Source organism: Rhinolophus hipposideros, assembly GCF_964194185.1.
Source record: "Rhinolophus hipposideros genome assembly, chromosome: X".
In the NCBI taxonomy this organism is placed as follows: Eukaryota; Metazoa; Chordata; class Mammalia; order Chiroptera; family Rhinolophidae; genus Rhinolophus; species Rhinolophus hipposideros.
This window is the reverse complement of record NC_138046.1, coordinates 103,078,583-103,100,277: the sequence shown is the minus strand read 5'-3', so window position 1 is coordinate 103,100,277 and position 21,695 is coordinate 103,078,583. Positions and strand designations below refer to the sequence as shown.

General features: G+C 36.1%; 1 protein-coding gene across 1 annotated transcript in view; it reads right to left on the bottom strand.

Annotated features, from left to right (window-relative positions):
* DMD (dystrophin) overlaps window positions 1–21,695 on the bottom strand; it is a 2,022,175-nt gene that overhangs the window by 701,582 nt on the left and 1,298,898 nt on the right. Inside the window, exon 49 of the mRNA XM_081043053.1 lies at window positions 11,434–11,535. Coding sequence (XP_080899179.1) covers window positions 11,434–11,535 — 102 coding nt within the window. The remainder of the gene's footprint in view (window positions 1–11,433; window positions 11,536–21,695) is intronic.

Below are 21,695 nucleotides of genomic sequence, written 5' to 3'. Positions count from 1 at the left end.
GCAGTCACTTCTCATGGACAGAATATTAAGAGCAAGTAGCAGTAAGCATGCTGATAACCAAAGGATAGATAATAGGGAGAAGATCATAAACACAAAAGCAGATAACTAGAAAATGCAGTGATCTTTGTCATTTATCGAAGGGATAACAGTACCTCATGTGATGAAGTATCATCATATATTATTTAACTTACAGGAAGTCACTTACATGTATATTTGCTGAGAGATAGAGACAGAGAGAGACAGATACTGATTAGAGATTGATTTAACTCCTGCTGTGATCTGCCCACTATTCTACCAAATACGCATATGGCTCCAGAGTGAGGGGGTGAGGAGAGATGGAGTTTGCTGTTCCTTACAGTTGGCTTAGGTTCTACTTTCTTCTGATACTGTAAGCATCTCACTGCCTTGAGTCTGAGTCTAATATTTAAAGGTATGCATTTATCTTGTTTCTAAAAGCAAATTAACTACTTCATCTGAGTCTCAACGGAAGAAGGAGTGATCCGCATTGAACTTCATATTCCATGTGCATCATTATATAATTAAATAAATCAACAACTGATGCTGATAATGACGCCCCTGAAAATTAGGAAAAGTTTACATTACATTGTGTTTTCGAATCAGAAGTCCTGGATTTCGGTCCTAACTCATTACTACTGGTTGTGGGATTGTTGGCAAATCAGATAGGTCACTCAGATTTATCCTCCTTGAAACATGGATAAAACACTACCATCTAACTCATAGCTTTGTTGGAGAAACTAAATGAGATATTTTATGTGAAAAGAACTCTGTGAACTATAAAGTACTATAAAATTGTTGGTTCGTTATTATGCCTGTTTAATGAAGCAAAACAGAAGACAGTCAATAAAAATTTTCACTGAAATAGTTAAAATGAAAATATTTCAATGCTTAAAGGACTAGGTTTTGGTTACGCTGAAAATAACGTTTATATACTTAATTTCCTTTTATTAATACCTAAACTCTGAACATTCTGTTCATTTATTCAAGTATTATCTTGCCCACTGTTATTTCTAGATGGGTAAAGTAAGTGTTACTGTAATTTCAAATGCAGAGATTTGAAAAAGTAAGTAGTACCTTGAATGTACCATAAACATCCGAGGATACTGCAAACTGTCAAAAACGCAGTAAGCTCAGAATTGTACATTCTGAAAACTGTCATAATTATTAACAAATAACATCACATAAAATGGCTATAGATTTTCATTCAGGTGGTCACAAAAACAGTCTTGCAATTTCAAATGTCTGTTGTACTTTAGAGGTGAAGTTGATTATTTATGGATTATGAAAGTTCTTTTTTGTTTGGTTTTGTTTTGCATTTTGGTCCTCTGACGTGCACCCATATTTTGTATTCTTTCATTTTCTTCTGTTAGGCTGTACAGTTGTTTCAGGTAGCAGAAATGTTTGGCTGCAGCAACTAATGCAGCATTCTTTACATGATAAACTTTACGCAGTGCTCAACAAAAATCTGTAAAAGGTAATGATTCGCTAATCAGGTCAATTATCTTTAACCGAATTTAAGGAAACCAAATATATGTCTAAATTCCAACATCTTTAAATATAAAATCAGTGGGGTAATAGTTATCAAGTCCTATTCTTTTTTTTTCTTTTTTTATAGTTTTATTTTATTTTATTTTATTTTTACATCCCTCACACCGTGAACCCCCTCCCCACATCCACCACGACCCCGACCTCACACCGAGCCATCACATTATACACATAAAATAATAGTTGGCATTCATTAATGTCCAGTCTCTGGTGTACAATGCCATGACCAGGCATCCACAGCATCCCTGAGGTGGTCTCCCAAACAGGACACATGTCCATCGGACACCCAACAAAATCCCCAAACACTATTGAATAAGTTCCCCAAAGCAAGTCCTATTCTTGATTAGATTTCCAGAATTTTAAAACTTTGAATATGATTTCACTTATATGTGGAATCTAAACAAACAAAATAAATGAACAAACAAAACAGAAACAAACTCACAGATACAGAGAACAAAGTGAAGATCTCCAGGTGGGAGGGGACTTAGGGGGCTGGGTGAAAATGGGGGAGGGATTAAGAAGTACAGATTGGTAGTTACAAAATAATCACAAGGATGTAAAGTACAGCATAGGGAATATGTTCAATAATATTGTAATAACTATGTATGGTGTCAGGTGGGTACTAGACTTACTGGCATGATAACTTGGTAAGTTATATACAAGTCTAATTATTATATTGCAAATCTGAAACTAATATAACATTGTATGTCAACTGTAATTGAAAATTCAAAAAAACATTAAAAAATAAAGCATTTGCAACACATTTAAATATAGAAAAAAAACATTGAATGTGCTAAGTAAATTGCAAATCCCCAGCTTTCCTCACAAGAGCTCAAAACTCAACAATCATAGTGGACTCATATTTTACCCAAAGGGAGAAGCTTTGAGATCTTTTTGTTTTTTAATGGCCAACTTAGTTTCATGATTGGCGACTTTTGCAGCTGACCATTATTTTCTATTGTATAAAATTTGCTTGGAAGTGGTCATTAAATGTTAGTACAATTATATCAAACAACGTGAAATTTCTTCTTTATGAAGAGCAGTAATTAATTATCAGAAAAAATGACTTCTGAATCTAGCTTTCCTTTTTAAATTTAAAATGGAATACACATTTTAATTTCTTGAGTTTCGGATTTCCAAGATTTAAAAATCTTGTATTTGTCTCTTGTATCAATGTTTGGCATGTAATTATCTGTCACATGAATACATGAATCCACCTATGGCTGTTTATACACAGACATGCATGTGAATACTGTAAGTGAAACATCTATGTCTCTATAAGTGCAATTAAATACAACTGCAGACCAGAGGTGAAAGTCAAATATATAAAATGCTTGCCTAGTTCCAGCATGAGCTACTGAGTAAGTCTAAATTGAAACTTTACCTGCAAATATTTCCTTAGAAAGGAGTCAACTCCTTTTAGAATTTTATGTCTTTTTTATCTCAATTGTTTTATTTTGAAAAACAAAGTTGCACAGTAGCCTGAAATAACCTCAAGAGATGTGAATTTTGGGATGCTTATGAAAGTCATCTGACATAATTGGATAATTGAAAAAAAAGAAGATAAAGTTGATAAATCATTAGCAGTTATTCCTAGGGTATAACCTCACACTTAACAGTGGTGAATGCCATTGTAAACAAGTCTTTTAAAAACAGTATATTTTGATGGGGTGATAAATAATGTATATCTAAGAAAAATGAGAAGTTTCTCTCTCCTAATATTTTGTGAATGGGCAGTGAGGTTGGGGATAAAAATTCCATTGAGGAAGTGAAAAACGGCCCACTGGTAAGTGGCAGCTAGCTAGGCATGAGGGTCCCAAATGAACACAAAAAAAAGTCACAGAAAATAAACAAGCTAGAGATAAGGCTACCCCAGAGCCAAGTTTGAAATGAGACAAAGACAAGGCCACTCTGCCATAAGAAAAATGACTAATATGAGGCACTGTTCTTTGACAGTGACAGCTCTTCCCTGCTTTAATCCCCTCACCTTCTAGATAAAAATTAAGACACCTGATCACCACATTGTGTCTTTACTTAATTTTAAATTTTATTTATTTTATTTTTCAATGACAGTTGACATTCAATATTGTATTAGTTTCAGCTGTATAGCATAGTGGTTAGACATTCATATAATTTATGAAGTCATATCCCAATTAGTCTAGTACTCACTTGGCTCTATACATAGTTATTACAATATTATTGACCGCATTCCCTATGCTATACTATTCACACTATGCTGTAGTAATCACACATCCCTGTGAGTATTTTGTAACTCACAATTTGTACTTAATTCCTTCACCTTTTTCACCCAGCCCCCTAAATCTCCTTCCCATCTGCTAATCATCAGTTTGTTCTCTATCTATGAGTCTGTTGCTGTTTTTTTTTTTTCTGGATGTTTATTTTGTTCCTTAGATTCCACGTATAAGTGAGATCATGTGGCATTTGTCTTTCTCTGTCTGATTTATTTCATTTAGCATATTACCCTGTAGGTTCATCCATGTTGTTGCAAATGAAAAGATTTCATTTTTTTATGGCAGAGTAATACTCCATTGTATAAATGTACCACATCTTCTTTATCCAATCATCTATTGATGGGCACTTAGGCTGCATCCGTATCTTGACTATCATAGATAGCTCTGCAGTAAACATAGGGGTGCATATATCTTTTCAAATTTGTGTTCTGGATTTCTTTGGCTAAATATCTAGAACTGGAATTACTGCGTCATAAGGTAGTTCTATTTTTAATTTTTTGAGGAATCCCCAAACTGTTTTCCATTGTGGCTGCACCAACTTGCAATCCCATCAACAGTGCATGAGGGTTCCCACCAAGCCAATTAAGCCATTTAAATTCAAACAAGCCAATTTAAAAAATGGGCAGAGGACCTGAATAGACATTTCTCCAAAGAGGACATACAGTTGGCCAATAGACATATGAGAAGATGCTCAATGTCACTAATCATCAGAGAAATGCAAATTGAAACCACAATGAGCTATCACCTCACACTCATCAGAATGGTTGTCATCAACTGTGCTATACACCTGAAGCTGAAGCAGAATAATACTGAATGTCAACTATTATTTATATATATATAGTCACAGGATATGGAGTACAGCATAGAGAATAGAGTCAATGGAATTGTAACAGTTATATACAATGTCAGAGGAGTAGTAGATTGGGGGAGGGGATTGTCACTTTGTGAGGGGTGTAAATGTCTATTGTTTTGTACACCTGAAACAAATTAGAAAAAAAAAGAATGGCTGCATCAGTAAATCAAAAACCAAGTGTTGGCGAGGATGTGGAGAAAAGGGAACCACACTGACTGTTTGATAGCATCTAATCCAGAAATGGCTTCCACGTTCCTAATTTCTCCTTAGAATCATCTAGCCAGCCAAACTCTGTGAGCAGCTCTTTCCAATGCCCTCTTATTGAGATGCTCCACGGTGTCTTTGGGAAGCTTTCTCCCTTGCTGCAGTGAGCTAAAGAATCCTAAGTTTTTGATTATTGGTATGCTCCTAATTGTCTTTGGACAGAGAGCTTTAATGGCATCTTATGGGTGATTCAAACAATGCCATATTCCACGTAACTTAGGAGGAAGATGGTGACCCCTAAAATTCTGGAATATACACATGAAGAGTGTGAATCAACTTACTTCATAAAATATAAACGTGGCAAAAGCAATTTTCTAATCAGTGTGTTATCTTATAAACTGTGAGAGTTCAAACATGGTAGTGATGCTCAATGAAGAAATAAAATATAATTAGACATTTGGCAATCTCATCCATATTCCTAAATGTTGATATCTACAAGTTGCTCAAAATTCTATTATAAGTTTTATTGTCTCAGTGGGAAAGTAAGGGCTCTCCTTATATTCAAGCATATGTTATTAGCATTTAATCAACCGACCTGTCATAGTCTAAGACTTTTTCCTCAGTTGTAAGGTAACTTGTATTTTTTAAAAATGAAATTCTGCAACTCATATATTAAAATCTCTAATATTCTTTCTGTAATTCTTCTTCCAACTTTTCCTATCATCATTGACATGGAAAGTGTGCTCACTGCATGTCAGTCAAACTGGACCTGTACATTTTGAGGGGACTGACTTATGTCTGTTATCTCTCTATTGATTTCTGATATTACAAGAAAAAACAAGCTACGCCAGGTAAATTAGATCATATCCCTGTAGATAATTTATAAAATCTAAATACTGTCATAATTATAATATTTAATTGGGCAATGCTTTGACCAAGGAGATATCACTCAACCTGCTATACCATATATAAATCTTCAGTCACATTTCTGTTGTGAATAATATATTAAAAATTATCAGACAAAAAAAATAAACCCTAAGGAAGTTTTTAGAAATGTTATGATGTTGGCAGTAGAACAAACTTGTTGAGAAAAAAAATTAAACAGCTTAATCTAGTTAATTAACAACAAAACAGCTGGGAAAATGAAACATCCCTGGTTATGACTGACTATAATTGAAAATGACTAATGATGCTGTCATTTTGCAGCTTATATCTGAGGAAATGATGCCTGGAAGGTTATAATTGCTCTCTTGACCATTTGTCTACAGCAATTATTTTGTGTTAAAGGTTGTAGTGGAAACCTTTGGCCAAATGCAGAATGCTCAGAACAACTGCTTTTTCTGTTACATTACAAAATAATTCAAAAGTAGTAATAAAACATATTATTAGATTCATGTGAGTATGATTTTTTTTGATAATCTAAAAGCAAAGTAAAGCAACTTGTTTCATCTTGTCACTTCAGCAAATAACCAAGACATTTAAAATTCCATTAATGCTCTCAAGTTCTAATATATGAGAAGTGATATAAGTATTTTAAAATACATACGCACACTTTAAAAAAAATTAACAGAAACAGTAGTGTTCTAAGTTAAAGAATGAGTATGAACAGAAGAAAATGTCATCTAAATGCTTAAGTTCAAGAGTCAAAAAAATTAAAAACCAAATAACAAATGCCTTATTGTTTTTGCATTTATCAATATTGTTGTTACTGATGGCAGATGTTTTTGTTGCTTTTAAACTGCTAAACTGGGTGCTACTGAGGAACTAGTAGTGACTCTGTAGAAAATTGAACCTATTAAATGATTTAATCAATAGTGTTATTGCAAAATATAACACTATTGCAAAGGTATAACTTAAACAAATGTTAAACAATTTATCTAACTTATCCAACCAATATTCAACAATTTCTGAAGTTAAGATGAACAAACAATATATAAATCAAATGAAATAAAAGTATTTGTGTATGTGTGGTGTGTGGGGAGGAAGGAAAAGAAGAAGGGAAGGAGGAAGGGAGGAAAAGAGGGAAGAGGGGGAAAGAGAGGGAAGCAAAACAAAGATGTTTCTATGTTCGATCATACTATTCTGAGATTTTTCCAGTAATTTTGCATCAGAGATACAGTGCTATATTTATGTCAGTAGTAGAACTATCTCATAATATATATTTGGCCTTTAATAGGAAGTCCTCAAAGAAAATAAAGAAGAAGTTGGTTAGTCAGGGATGACAAAACAAACAAACAAACAAACAAAAAACCAAACTGAAATTTCACCTTCTTTGAAAATTAAAGAAATCCTAGAGAAGTTGATGAAGGGAAAAAGAAAAAATCTGAACATGGATGAGCCCGGGTCCCAAATAGGACTCAGCTTGGGAGGTGAGCACAGGAGCTGAACAGACAGGTTGTCTGATACAGAATGTGGAGGTGCCAATAGACAGTAAATTTCCTAAGCAACAGAATCATTCTTCCATGTGTCCTTAATTAAAATGTCTGCAAGCAGTAGATGCACTAATTATCCATTTAAATACTCACTCTTATATACACATCGTGAAGGATTTGCATTTTTTTTTAAGAATATCACTTTTTCCTTCATAACTGTTACAGTTTCCAAATGTATCTCCCCTTCAAAACAAAACCAAATTTCTTTCATGAAAATGTACTGCAGGCTGCTGGGACCCTTTTCACTTCTTTTAAGGGGTGAGAAATCTGACAGTTAAGGAGAAAAGGCATTAGGAAGAGCATAATTTAAAAATTTTGATATACAAAATCAAAGTTGAAAATAGGCTTTGTTTATGTGCTATCAGAGCAATGGCTCACACTTCAGAAAAAGCATCCCTAATCTTTAAAAAGAAGTTTTTGATCCATGCAGAGATTTAAAACAGTTCCCATAGTTTATAACCTTCTTTGCTGGGTTTCATGTTCTAAACTGTGAGGTCATTTTGGAGCCTCTAGTGTTTCAGGCTACCACAAGCCCCCCGATAATGTTCAAGTGTTTCCAAGGTCATAGCTTATATCAAAAGTTTCATGTGAATCAACTATTCTCCACACCCCCAACCTCCCACATCAATCTTGCCCATTTGTCACTATCAACTTGGTATGTTTACTCTTCTCCAAACCTAAGAGATAAATGGTAGAACAGGAATGAGTTTTTACTTAAGCTTGGCTTCTCCCGAATGAGTTGACTTGAGAGGAAATAGGGAAGAAGGGAATGAGAAAAGAAGGAAAGAAAGAAGAGAGCTAACTCTACAAATTGTTTTCAGGGATGCGAAAGAGAGGGAAAGTTAATACCTCCTTGCTTTTTCTTTGATTTCATAAAGCTAATTCCCCTTTTACATCATTAATGTGATAGTAGAAAGTAGATAAGCTCAGACATGGCAGATTCTAGTTCTGATCTCAAAGTGGCCCAGGAGTGGAGGGTATGAGTGGAGGTGCGATAAATTAGGATCAACTGGTGGATGGTTTATATACAACAAAAATAAAAATTTGTTCGTTGACCTTCAATTAAGACTTTTCCTTCTGTTTTTTTTTTTACAAAGTCTCAAAAGTAAAAGCCAATTTCCCTTGCCTGAGGGAATATATCAGTAAAAATATTACTAACGGTAATGTCTGCAAACTTACTACCTATGTTTTCTTCGAGGAGTTTTATGGTTTCAGGTCTTACATTTAAGTCTTTAATCCACTTCGAATCCATTCTTGTGTATGGTGTAAAGAGGTGTATCCTCTTGGGCAAAGGCGAAAAAGAAAAAAATAAACATATGGGATTACATCAAACCAAAAAAGTATTTTCACAGCTAGGAAACCATCAATAAAACAAAAAAATAACGTACTGAATGGGAGAAGACATTTGCCAGTGATACATCTATTAAGAGGTTAATATCCAAAATTCATAAAAACCTGATACAACTCAACACCAAAAACCCCCAAAAAACCCAATTAAAAAAATGGGTAGAGGACATGAAGAGGCATTTCTCTAAAGAGGACATACAGATAGCTGACATATGAAAAAGTGCTCAACATCACTAATCCTAAGAGAAATGCAAATAAAAACCATAATGAGATACCACCTCACTCATGTCAGAATGGCTGTCATCAATAAATCAACAAACAAGTGTTGGAGAGGTTGTGGAGAAAAAGGAACACTCATGCACTGTCGGTGGGATTACAGATTGGTGCAGCCACTATGGAAAACAGTATGGAGGTATCTCAAGAAATTGAAAATGGAACTACCTTATGACCCAGAAATTCCACTCTTGGGCACTCTATCCACAGAAATCCAAAACACTAATTTGAAAAAATATATGCATCCCTATGCTTATTGCAGCATTATTATCAATAGCCAAGATATGGAAACAACTGAAATGCCCATCAGTAGATGACTGGATTAAGAAACTGTGGTACATTTACATAATGGAATATTACGCAGCCATAAAGTAGAATGAAATTTTACCATTTGCAATGATATGGATGGATGTAGAGAATATTATGCTAAGTGAAATAAGTCAGACTGAGAAAGACAAATACCATATGATTTCACTTATTTGTGGAATCTAAAGAACAGAATAAACGAGCAAACTAAACAGAAACAGTCTCAGGGATATAGAGAAAAAACTGACAGTTGCTAGATGGGAGGGGCTAGAGCTGGGGGAGAAGGTAAAGGGATTAGAAAGTACAAATTAGTAGCCACAATATTGCCACAGGGATATGAAATACAGTATGGGGAATATAATCAACAATGTTTTAAAGGTTTTGTAGGGTGCCAGGTGGGCACTGGACTGATCAAGGGGATCACTTCATAGACTGTGTAGGTGCCTGACCACTGAGCTGTACACCTGAAGCTGAAGTAGAATAACATTGAGTGTCAACCAGAATTAAATATATACATGTATGTATATAGTAACGGGATGTGGAGCACAGCATAGGGAAAAGAGTCAATAGAATTGTAACAGCTATATACAAAGTCAGAGGGGTAGTAGATTGGGGGTGGGAGGTTATCACTTTGTGAGAGGTGCAAATGTGTAACTATTACATTGTTTGTATATCTGAAACTAATAATAGTAATAATACTAATACTAATAATAGTAAAAGCCAATTTAAATATACATTTGTAATCTGTAACAATTGTACCAACCCCTGAGAGGATCAAAGAACAGTAGACAGAGGGGACCTACGAAATGGTCCATTTGACAGTTTCAGTGCTTGCTACAGGAGTCACTATGCTAGCCAAGAAAGATGTCTGCATGGGGACTGGCTTTCTTTAGAGCATCAACAGACATCCTGAAATTTGCTGTGCTCAGGACCTTCTGTAACTTTCCATCCTGAATACTGAATAGACAGCTACTTTATGAAAATTATACCAGGCTTGGAACTGGATGCCAATTATTATTATTTTTTCAGATGTTAGGAGTGAGGCAACGTATTCCTGAATAAATGCCTATTGATATCTACAGAGAAATCTGTGCCTTTCAATATCTGGTGTTTAGATATTGCATTTAGGCTAAAACTTTAAATTCATCTAAGGAAAAGCCCCTTGTAAACTGTAAGGAAAACACACAATTTTCTAGAAATGACGCGTGGGCCAAGCATAAGCAGTGACCTTAGACACAGAGTCTAAGTCATGGTGATGTTGTTTGTGAGGACAAACTAGTTCTGGATGATGAGGTTATTGACCTGCACTATTTTAGAGCAGTTTTAAACATGAGGGTCAGGCTCACTGAATCTCAGCCTGCAAAATTAGCTAGAGAAACCAGGACTGATCAATAAACAGCCGCCATTACAAGCTCGCAGAAACCTTCATCATAATGAAAGCCATTATAATTTTGGTCAGGTACAGAAAATAAGGTAACCTATACCTAATGTCTATCTATCACTGGACTCTCATTTGCAAATGGAAGCCATTGTTTAGCTATTTTTGAAAACTGAGCTGGCTTTCCATTTCTCTCTTCATGTAACAGCCTGCGAATACATGTGTCCTAGACTTCAAAATGCACAGGAGGAAGGGAAAGAAGTAGAAAGCTTTCTTCCACAACAGCTTTTTCACCAAAGAGAGAAGCAATTACATGACATTTCACTAAACATTCTTGACCCAGTAAAATACTGAAGCCCAAATGCCGATTCCTGTTTCATAATAAGAAAGAGCAACAGAGAAAAGAAAGGTCATGGACCATATTGAGATTCTTTACAGCTGTTGGAGACAGACAGTATGATGCAGTAGCTTGATTTGAATTAAGCCAAACAATCTGAAAAGCATCAAGGCTGGCAAGCAAAGCGATAAAGCCTCACAGAATTTAATCTACCTTGAAGGTGGGACTACTTTTTGTATCGTTAGCAGCGCACCAGGACAGAAATGAGTCCGTTAATGCAATGACTCATTAATAGCCTTAAGATCACAATATATAAATAGGATATGTTGATCAAAAAAGCAGCTTTGCCTCTGCTATTGCAGTATGGCCAAAATTTCTTTACAAGTTATTTTATTGAATATAAATAGACCACGTCAATGGCAAATATAGAACAGGGGAAGCATAACCCATCATGAGGTAATGGATTTTGCTAGAGGTTGCTTCATTACCTTTACTGGCTGAGTGGCTGGTTTTTCCTTGTACAAACGCTGCCCTTTAGACAAAATCCCTTCCACATCCGGCTGTTTAGCTTGAACTGCTACTTCAGTTTCCTGGGGAAAAGAACACATACAGTGCACATTAACTTCACAGTTAGCAACAAAATTACTAAATTTAACTATATCCTTGGAGACTCCACATGTATAGCAGATCAATTTCTGCAGGGTACATAGGGGCACAAACAAGTAGCTTTTAATTCAGAGAAAAGAAATACAAGTCTCTGTGAAACACACTAAAATTTTAAAAATGTATCCAAAATCTTCTAAAAGTATATTGTAATACTACTGGGTATATAGAAAAACAGACATTAACTTTCTATTTGTTAAAAAAGTAAAATGCCATAATGAAAAGTATGATTCATGAATAGGAGTAATATGGATGAATACTGTTGTTAGCATCAATAATCTCAGTAATCCTAATGTTCATTTCACTTTACAAAGTTCTTATTTAACAGGATTTTCTTTGGGGCTTTGGATCCAAAATTTTGTTTTGAAATAGAAAGCAAATAATTCTTTCCACATCATTGTCAAAATTATTAAGTTTCTTTCCAAAGAGCAAACACTTAAAGCACAGTATCAAGGCTTATTAAGGATTAAGCAGTGCAAATAAACCGGAGAAATGATAAAATCATTTAAGAAACTTAAACATTTGTTTTTCCTTAGTTGGAAAGGACTGAAGTATGACAAAACAAAACAAAAACAAACAGAAAAAAACCTTGTTTAGATATGTGAATACAAAGTGCTTTGTTACTGGCTGCTGTCTAGCTCTCCTGAAGAGAGAACAAAAGAAATGTGCATACATTGAAGCTGAAGGAAGTGAAGTTAAATATTACAGAAGACTTTCTGGATGGAACACTTGTTAAACACTAGGATAGAGTATCGATTAATCAATGTCAGGCGTCAGTCAGGGCCTGGGCAATCTTCCCCAGATAGCAACTCCTGATTAATCCATCTCTCTCTTCCTCCCTCTCCTACCCTGTAGCCTCCCAGCACTGCTGTGTATATGTGTCTTTATGTCACTGTTTCCTTTATATACTGTGTTTGTATCTGTTCTTTCTCAATCCATCGGAGCCGGGAGTCCTCTGAACCCAAACTACTATAATCATATGTGACACAGCGGGGTATCTTGCAACTTATGGGCGCTCAGCATAAACGCATGAGAGCCATTATTTCTTCAGTTCTTATCATAAATACCAGTGGGACGTAGGCACTTCGGTTAAAAGTGTCCATGATATTAAGTCCATAAGACTAACCCTGTGCCTTACTGGGTATGTGTGCAAAACCCCCCCCCCCCACACACACACACCCACACACACACTCACTCACTCACTCACCAACTTCAGGGACAATAATTATGAAAGAAACAAACCTAAAATTGTAAGTATTAATTCATTTGCAATGATAAAGAATTCTAAAAATGATTTAAAAAATCTTGCAAAATGTTAACAAGGGTAAATTCAGAGTGCATTTTGTGAGGGTTGGATATTTTTTTCTTCCTTTAAAATTGTTTGTAAGTGTACCCAGTGTAAATTCTATATCTTCAGAAAATGACCACAGTCAATAATTTTACCAATGTTCCAGGTATGCAGCCAGATGATTAACACTAACAACTTTCTTTCCCTGTACCTGGTCTTCAATTGAAGACACATAGTTCCAAAGATCATAAAGAATTGGTGCTACTATTCAGAAAGCATTGGCACATAGACAGGGTTAGGAGACTGCATTTGATATTACAAGGAATCCCCTTACAAAATGAACATAAAGATCTTAATTCATGAAATTTTCATTGGCAAACAACATGGCTGACATTAGGGCAGCCCGGATATTAGAGCTCTGAGTTCTAAGCAGGTGTTTGCTAGATGGACTGAGGAAAAGGTGGCATGCTACATGATATGTCCATGTTTTGCACCTGCAGAAAGTAAAATATTCTTTCAGGCCACCAAATTTGCCCTAGATTTAGTCCTCTGACGAATGAGCATTAGAAAGTCACAATGTTTCCCTTTATATAAATGTTTCCTATTAGTATGTCCTTCCATCACCGTGATTGTCATCTCGTCATCCTACAATGAGATAATGAAGAGTTTAAGTACTGGATGAGATTTACACTTGGTCGTACAGAAAGAAAGTGATGGGGGAGAGAAACCAGGTTCATCTCTAAATTCTTCGTAGTTACTTTTCCTTGGCATTTTTTTAGTGAACTAGATCTCTAATTACATGCACCTTTGAAAAATCACTTTAGAAAGACCATTTTGAAGATAAATTTCTATAATTTACCTCACACTTATTTGCAGTGTGAATTCATTAGTTAAAAGATAGGTCAGTACTCAGGGTCAAATATTATTGCTTGAAGGGTCAACTGTAATATATCCAATTAAATTCACTTAAATATCCTTTAGTACATTTTTCTTAAATTACTATGAAAAAATACACTACAAGAAGCTGATAATCATCCTGAAAAATGGAATTATGCATGAAATCAATCTTAATATTTTGATATCCCTCTATGCAATTGAAACATAATGTGGAAAAATTGAAAAGGAAAGCAAAACAAACAAACAAAAACGCCCAGCCAAGCCCCATGTCTGTGCGAAGATGAGAAAATGCTGCTGAAATCCTTAGGTGTGCTAAAAATGACAACACACTGCTATAATGATATTAACTGCTATAGTAATATTAACTAACGAGAGCTGCTAAAAGTGTACTATGTGTCAAACAGTGTGTTTCATACAGTTTTTTAAATTTAAATTTCATCTTTTAAATATTTTTTAATTTTTCAATTGCAGTTGACATACAATATTATATTAGTTTCAGGTGTACAAGATAGTGATAAGACATTTATATAACTTACGAAGTGATCACCCTATAAATCTAATACCCATCTGACATGGTACACTGTTATAACAATATTATTGACTATATTCCTCATTCTGTACTTTACATCCCCATGACTATTTAGCTACCAATTTGCACTTCTTAACCCTTTCCCCTTTTTCACCCATTCCCCATAAACCCCCTCCCATATGGCATGTCAAAAATGTTCTCTTTATCTGTGTTTGTTTCTGTTTTGTTTGCTCACTTATTTTGTTCTTTATATTCCACATATAAGTAAATTCTTATGCATATGGCATTTGTCTTTCTCTGTCTGACTTACTCCACTCAGCACAATACCCCCTAGGTCCATCCATGTTGTTGCAGATGGCAAGATTTCATTATTTTTTATGGCCGAGTAATATTCCATTGTATATATGTACCACCTCTTCTTTATTCATTCATCCGTTGATGGACACCCAGGTTGACTACATATCTTGGCCTTTGTAAATAATGCTGCAATGAACATATGGATGCACTTGTCCCTTCAAAGTTGTGTTTTGGGTTTCTTCAGATAAATACCAAGAAGTGGGATTACTGGGTCCTTGTCTCTTATTATCGCTTTGGTTTTAAAGTATATTTTGTCTGGTATAAGTATCACTACCCAAGATTTTTGTTTGTTTCCATTTTTGTAAAGTATTTTTTTCCATCCCTTTACTTTGTCTTTCAATCTGAAGTGATTCTCTTGTAGGAAGCATACGTAAGGGTCTTGTTTTCTTATCCATTCAGTCACCCTATGTCTTTTGATAGGAGCATTTAATCTATTTATTTAAAGTAATTGGTGACAGATTACCATATGTAGTTATTGCCATTTTATTATTCTTATTTTTGAACTTTTTTCCTTCTTCTTAAATAAGGTCCTTTAACATTTCTTGTAATGCTGGCTTGGTGGTGATAAACTTCTTTAGCTTTTCTTGTTTGGGAAGCTCTTTATCTGTCCTTCAATTCTAAATGGTAGCTTTGCTGGGTAGAGTAATCTTGGTTGTAGGTCCACTCTTTTCACCACTTCGAATATTTTGTGCTAATCCCTTCTAGTTTATAAAGTTTCTGTTGAGAAATCAGCTAACAGTTTTATGGGGGCTCCCTTGTAGGTAACTAACTGCTTTTCTCTTGCTGCTTTTAAGATTCTCTCTTTGTCTATGAACTTTGGCATTTTAATAATGATGTGTCTTGCTGTGGGCCTCCTTCAGTTCATCTTGTTTGGGACTCTCTGTGCTTCCTGGGCTTGTATATCTATTTCCTTCACCAGGTTAGGGAAGTTTTCTGTCATTATTTCCTCAAATAGGTTTTCTTTTCTTTTTTTTTTAATTTATTGGGGTGACAATTGTTAGTAAAATTACATAGATTTCAGGTGTACAATTCTGTATGACATCATCTATAAATCCCATTGTGTGTTCACCACCCAGAGTCAGTTCTCCTTCCATCACCATATATTTGATCCTTCAAATAGGTTTTCAATTCCTTGCTCTCTCTCTTCTTCCAGTACCCCTATGATGCAAATGTTGGTATGCTTGATGTTGTTCCAGAGTCCCCTTAAACTATCCTTATTATTTTGGATTGTTTTTGCCGTTTGCTTTTCTGATTGGGTGTTTTCTGCTATCTTATCTTCTAAGTTGCTGATTTGATCCTCTGCTTCACCCAAACTACTGTTGATTTCCTTTAATGTTTTCTTTATTTAAGTTATTGTAGTCTTCATTTCTGACTGTTTTTTTTATGTTTTCTATCTCTATTTTTATGTTTCCTATCTCTGTATGGAAGTTCTCACTGAGATCACTGAGCATCCTTATAATCAATGTTTTGAACTTTGCATCTGACAGATTGCTTGACTCCATTTGTAGTTCTTTTTCTGGAGCTTTGTAGTAGGTGTGCTGTGAGACCAAGTGGTGCAGTCTCCCTTGTCACCTGAGCTAGGTACTGCAGGTGTGTGCCTTCAGTGGGTTGTGTGTGTCCTCCTGTTGTAGTTGAGCCTTGGTTTCTGTTTGGATGTCAATGGGAGGGATTGGGCCTCGGGCTGACTGGTTGTGAGGACTGGCCATGACTACAGAGGAGGAGCTGTTGTGCAGGGGCTGATCCTACAGAGCAGGATTCACTTTAGCAGGACTCTGGTATCTGCCCAGTCTGCCCTTTGGGGGTATGGCCCATGGAGGCATCTGGGTACTGCTCTGGTTGGGCAGGTTTACTAGCCCCATGGCCTCCTGGGAGGGTCCCACCACAGGCCACATGTAGCTGCAGCCTGTGCCCTCCCAACGGCACCCAGAATGAGCCACAAAGCAATCCACAGATGGCTGTACTTGCCTTGGGCTTGGAGGTACCTAGGAGAGACTAAGCTGGGAAGTGAGTCTTGCTGCCACCTAGTGCCTGGCTTGGGCCAATTTAGCAAGAGGTACAGGGCACACTGAGGGCAGATGCTACTTGTTTGGAGTTTGATTTTAGGAAAGTCAACCTACAGCATGAACCAAGATAGGTTGTTTATATGGAAAAGCCATTGGAAGCAGCTTGGGTGGACCTACAAGTTGGGAGTGGTCAAGTTTCAGGGAATCACCAGGGTGAACAATGTCAGCTAGGTTGATAGAGATTCAGATATTGCACCTGCCTGTGTTTGCATGCTTGGTGTGGGGAAGGCTCAACAAAGGGACAATGGCTTCTGCCAACACTTCTGTCTAGGTGAAAGCTGCCCCTCTAGTCCTCATCCTGTAGCCAAACAACTCAATTCTTCCCCATATGTCCCTGGCACCTTTCAAGCTGCTGCCCCAGTGTTGGAGTTCAGAGCGAGTCCATCAACAAGCAAGTCCATGAGCAGGCCCTCGAAGAGGAATGTCTGGGACTGTATCCACCCTCCATCTTAGCCATAATCTCCACTGGTTTTCACAATCAGAAGTTATAGGAACTTCTCTTCCTGGCACTGGAATCATGGGTGTGGAGGCTGGTGTGGGGCTGGGTCCCCTTGTTCTTCAGAAGGTACCTCCACAGCTGAGATATCCCTCCTGATTTTTAACAGTTATATGTGCATGTGGGACCAGGCTGTTCTACATCTCTGCCCCTCCTCCCAGACTCCATGTGGCTTCTTCTGTATATCCTTATTTGTAAGACTTCTGTTCAGCTAGACCTTAGGTAATTCTCAATCTGTTTCATACATTTTTCTCCTCACACATTCCTACAAAAAGGGTATGAGGGATATTAGGTCAGCTTGTCCAAGATGACGTAGCTTGCAAGTGGCAGAGTTGACATTATAACTAAGAAGTGTGGGCCACTAAACCTCCACTTCATCCCTTACTCTACTGTGCAGCGTGCGTATGTGTGCACGTGCTAAAATTGGCAGTCATATTCCTTAGCATTATGTTAATTTTTCATCCTCCTTTTTAACTCCAATACACTCTAAATATCCTCCCAGGGTATAATTGAGAGAAAAATCCTATCTCTTACTACAGAAAAGGAAATAAATTCTTACATTGCCTTTAAAATGCTCCAAGGGTGTCTTTTGGTGGGTTTATGATTGTCAAACTGATGATATACATGTCAGAGAATTGTTCTGAGTAAATTTTTTACCTCACAAATAGTCTCACATCTTTATATGATTTAAGATAAAGTGAAGGAGGTCACTACTAAAATGGAAACATAGCTAATTATAGTGGCCAGTTTTTGTAAGTAGAAAGTGTTCAACTTCAAAGAACATTCACACAAGAAAGTCTTCATGGAATTTCAAGAAAAAAAATCACTTCTAATAATAGAATATTTCCATGTAGGTTTCTTTCCTGTCTTATTCTTACTATATCCCTTGCAATATAAGATTGTGCACCAAGAGTTAAGACCCTTATAATGTGACCAGAGTTTCGTTTTCATCATAGTATTGATAGTTCACTACATTTCATGCATGATTTTAAAAAATAGCTTTGTATTAATTAGGTAATAGGAAGTAAAACTTCATTGATATTCACTAGAAGACTATCATGGTGTACTTTTAAATGCAACCCTGATAGGTTTTTGAAATGGAGTAACTCTCTAAGCACCTTTAGTCTTACTTATTTCTTATTAAACAGTATTACAAATATTGGGGAGTTGCTGGTCTGACAAGCAATGAAGCAATGTTTAGTGATGAAAACAGACTAAACAACACCTTTGAGGGTGAAAGTGGCAATCAATATGCAAATTAATATACACTAGCATTTTCAAAGAATTGATTCATTACATATTTCTAAATAAATATTAGGTTGATGGTATGCACGTGTTTTTTTTTTAATTTATTGGGGTGACATTTGTTAGTAAAATTACATAGATTTCAGGTGTACAATTCTGTATTACATCATCTATAAATCCCATTGTGTGTTCACCACCCCGAATCAGTTCTCCTTCCATCACCATATATTTGATCCCCCTTACCCTCATTTTCCACCCCCCCACCCCCCCTCACACTCTGGTAACCACTAAACTATTGTATGTGTCTATGAGTTTTTCTTTCTCATTTGTTTGTCTTGTTCTTTTGTTGTTTTTGGTTTATATACCACGTATCAGTGAAATCATAGGGTTCTCTGCTTTTTCTGTCTGACTCATTTCGCTTAGCATTATACTCTCAAGATCCATCCATGTTGTCACAAATGTTCCTATATCATCTTTTCTTACTGCCAAATAGTATTCCATTGTGTATATATACCACAACTTCTTTATCCATTCATCTATCGAAGGACATTTGGGTTGTTTCCATGTCTTGGCCACCGTAAACAAAGCTGCAATGAACATAAGAGCACATGTGTCTTTATGGATAAATGTTTTCAGATTTTTTGGGTAGATACCCAGAAGAGGGATTGCTGGGTCATATGGTAATTCTATTCGTAATTTTTTGAGGAACCTCCACACTACCTTCCATAATGGCTGCACCAGTCTGCATTCCCACCAACAGTGTATGAGGGTTCCTTTTTCTCCACAGCCTCTCCAACACTTGTTACTATTTGTCTTGTTGATGATGGCCATTCTGACTGGGGTGAGGTGATATCTCATTGTGATTTTTATTTGCATTTCTCTGATGATTAGTGATGTTGAGCATTTTTTCATATGTTTATTTACCATTTGTATGTCCTCTTTGGAGAAATGTCTCTTCAGGTCCTCTGCCCATTTTTCAATTGGGTTGTTTGTTTTTTTGTTGTTGAGTTTCATGAGTTCCTTGTATATTTTGGATATTAGTCCCTTATCGGAGGCACTGTTTACAAAAATCTTCTCCCATTTAGGTGGTTGCCTCTTTATTTTGTCGATGGTTTCTTTTGCTGTGCAGAAGTTTTTAAGTTTCATGTAGTCCCATTTGTTTATTTCAGCTTTTACTTCCATTGCCTTTGGAGTCGAATTCATAAAATGCTCTTTGAACCCAAGGTCCATAAGTTTAGTACCTATGTTTTCTTCTATGCAGTTTATTGTGTCAGGTCTTATGCTTAAGTCTTTGATACATTTTTTTTGTTTGTTTGTTTAAAACACCTTAAGTTTATCTTATGGATAGATCTGTTTATTTACTTGTTGCCTTCTTTAATTCTTTTTTTTTTAATTAATTTTATTGGGGTGACAATTGTTAGTAAATTTACATAGATTTCAGGTGTACAATTCTGTATTACATCGTCTATAAATCCCATTGTGTGTTCACCACCCAGAGTCAGTTCTCCTTCCATCACCATATATTTGATCCCCTTTACCCTCATCACCCACCCCCCACCCCCTTACCCTCTGGTAACCACTAAATTATTGTCTGTGTCTATGAGTTTTTGTTTCTCATTTGTTTGTCTTGTTCTTTTTGGTTTATATACCACATATCAGTGAAATCATAGGGTTCTCTGCTTTTTCTGTCTGACTTATTTCACTTAGCATTATTCTCTCGAGATCCATCCATGTTGTCACAAATGCTCCTATATCATCTTTCCTTAACGCCGAATAGTATTCCATTGTGTATATGTACCACAACTTCTTTATCCATTCATCTACTGAAGGACATTTTGGTTGTGTCCATGGCTTGGCCACCGTAAACAAAGCTGCAATGAACATTGGAGCACACGTGCCTTTATGTATAAATGTTTTCAGATTTTTTGGGTAGATACCCAGGAGAGGGATTGCTGGGTCATATGGTAATTCTATTCGTAATTTCTTGAGGAACCTCCACACTGCCTTCCATATCGGCTGCACCAGTCTGCATTCCCACCAACAGTGTATGAGAGTTCCTTTTTCTCCACAGCCTCTCCAACACTTGTTACTATTTGTCTTGTTGATGATGGCCATTCTGACTGGGGTGAGGTGATATCTCATTGTGATTTTTATTTGCATTTCTCTGATGATTAGTGATGTTGAGCATTTTTTCATATGTTTATTTGCCATTTGTATGTCCTCTTTGGAGAAATGTCTCTTCAGGTCCTCTGCCCATTTTTCAATTGGGTTGTTTGTTTTTTTGTTGTTGAGTTTCATGAGTTCCTTGTATATTTTGGATATTAGTCCCTTATCGGAGGCACTGTTTGCAAAAATCTTCTCCCGTTCAGGTGGCTGCCTCTTTATTTTGTCTATGGTTTCTTTTGCTGTGCAGAAGTTTTTAAGTTTCATGTAGTCCCATTTGTTTATTTCAGCTTTTACTTCCATTGCCTTTGGAGTCGAATTCATAAAATGCTCTTTGAACCCAAGGTCCATAAGTTTAGTACCTATGTTTTCTTCTATGCAGTTTATTGTGTCAGGTCTTATGCTTAAAAGTCTTTGATACATTTTGAATTAATTTTGCTACATGGTGACAGATAACAGTCCAGTTTCATTCTTTTGCACGTGGCTATCCAATTCTCCCAACACCATTTATTGAAGAGGCTGTCTTTCCTCCATTGTATGTTTTTAGATTCTTTGTCAAAAATTATCTGTCCATATTTATGTGGTTTTATTTCTGGGTTCTCAATTCTATTCCATTGGTCTATGTGTCTGTTTTTCTGCCAATACCATGCTGTTTTGATTATTGTAGCCCTGTAGTACAAGCTAAAGTCAGGGAGTGCGATACCTACAGTATTGTTCTTTTTTCTTAAGATTGCTTTGGCTGTTCGGGGTCTTTTGTGGTTCCAAACAAATCTGATGATTTTTTGTTCTATTTCTTTAAAAAATGCCATTGGGATTTTGATGGGGATTGCATTAAATCTGTATATTGCTTTGGGTAATATGGCCATTTTAACTATGTTGATTCTTCCAATCCATGAGCACGGAATGTCTTTCCATTTCTTTTTGTCTTCTTCAATTTCTTTCAAAAATGTCTTATAGTTTTCAGCATATAGGTCCTTCACATCCTTGGTTAAGTTTATTCCTAGGTATTTTATTCCTTTTGCTGCAATTGCAAAGGGAATTGCTTTTTG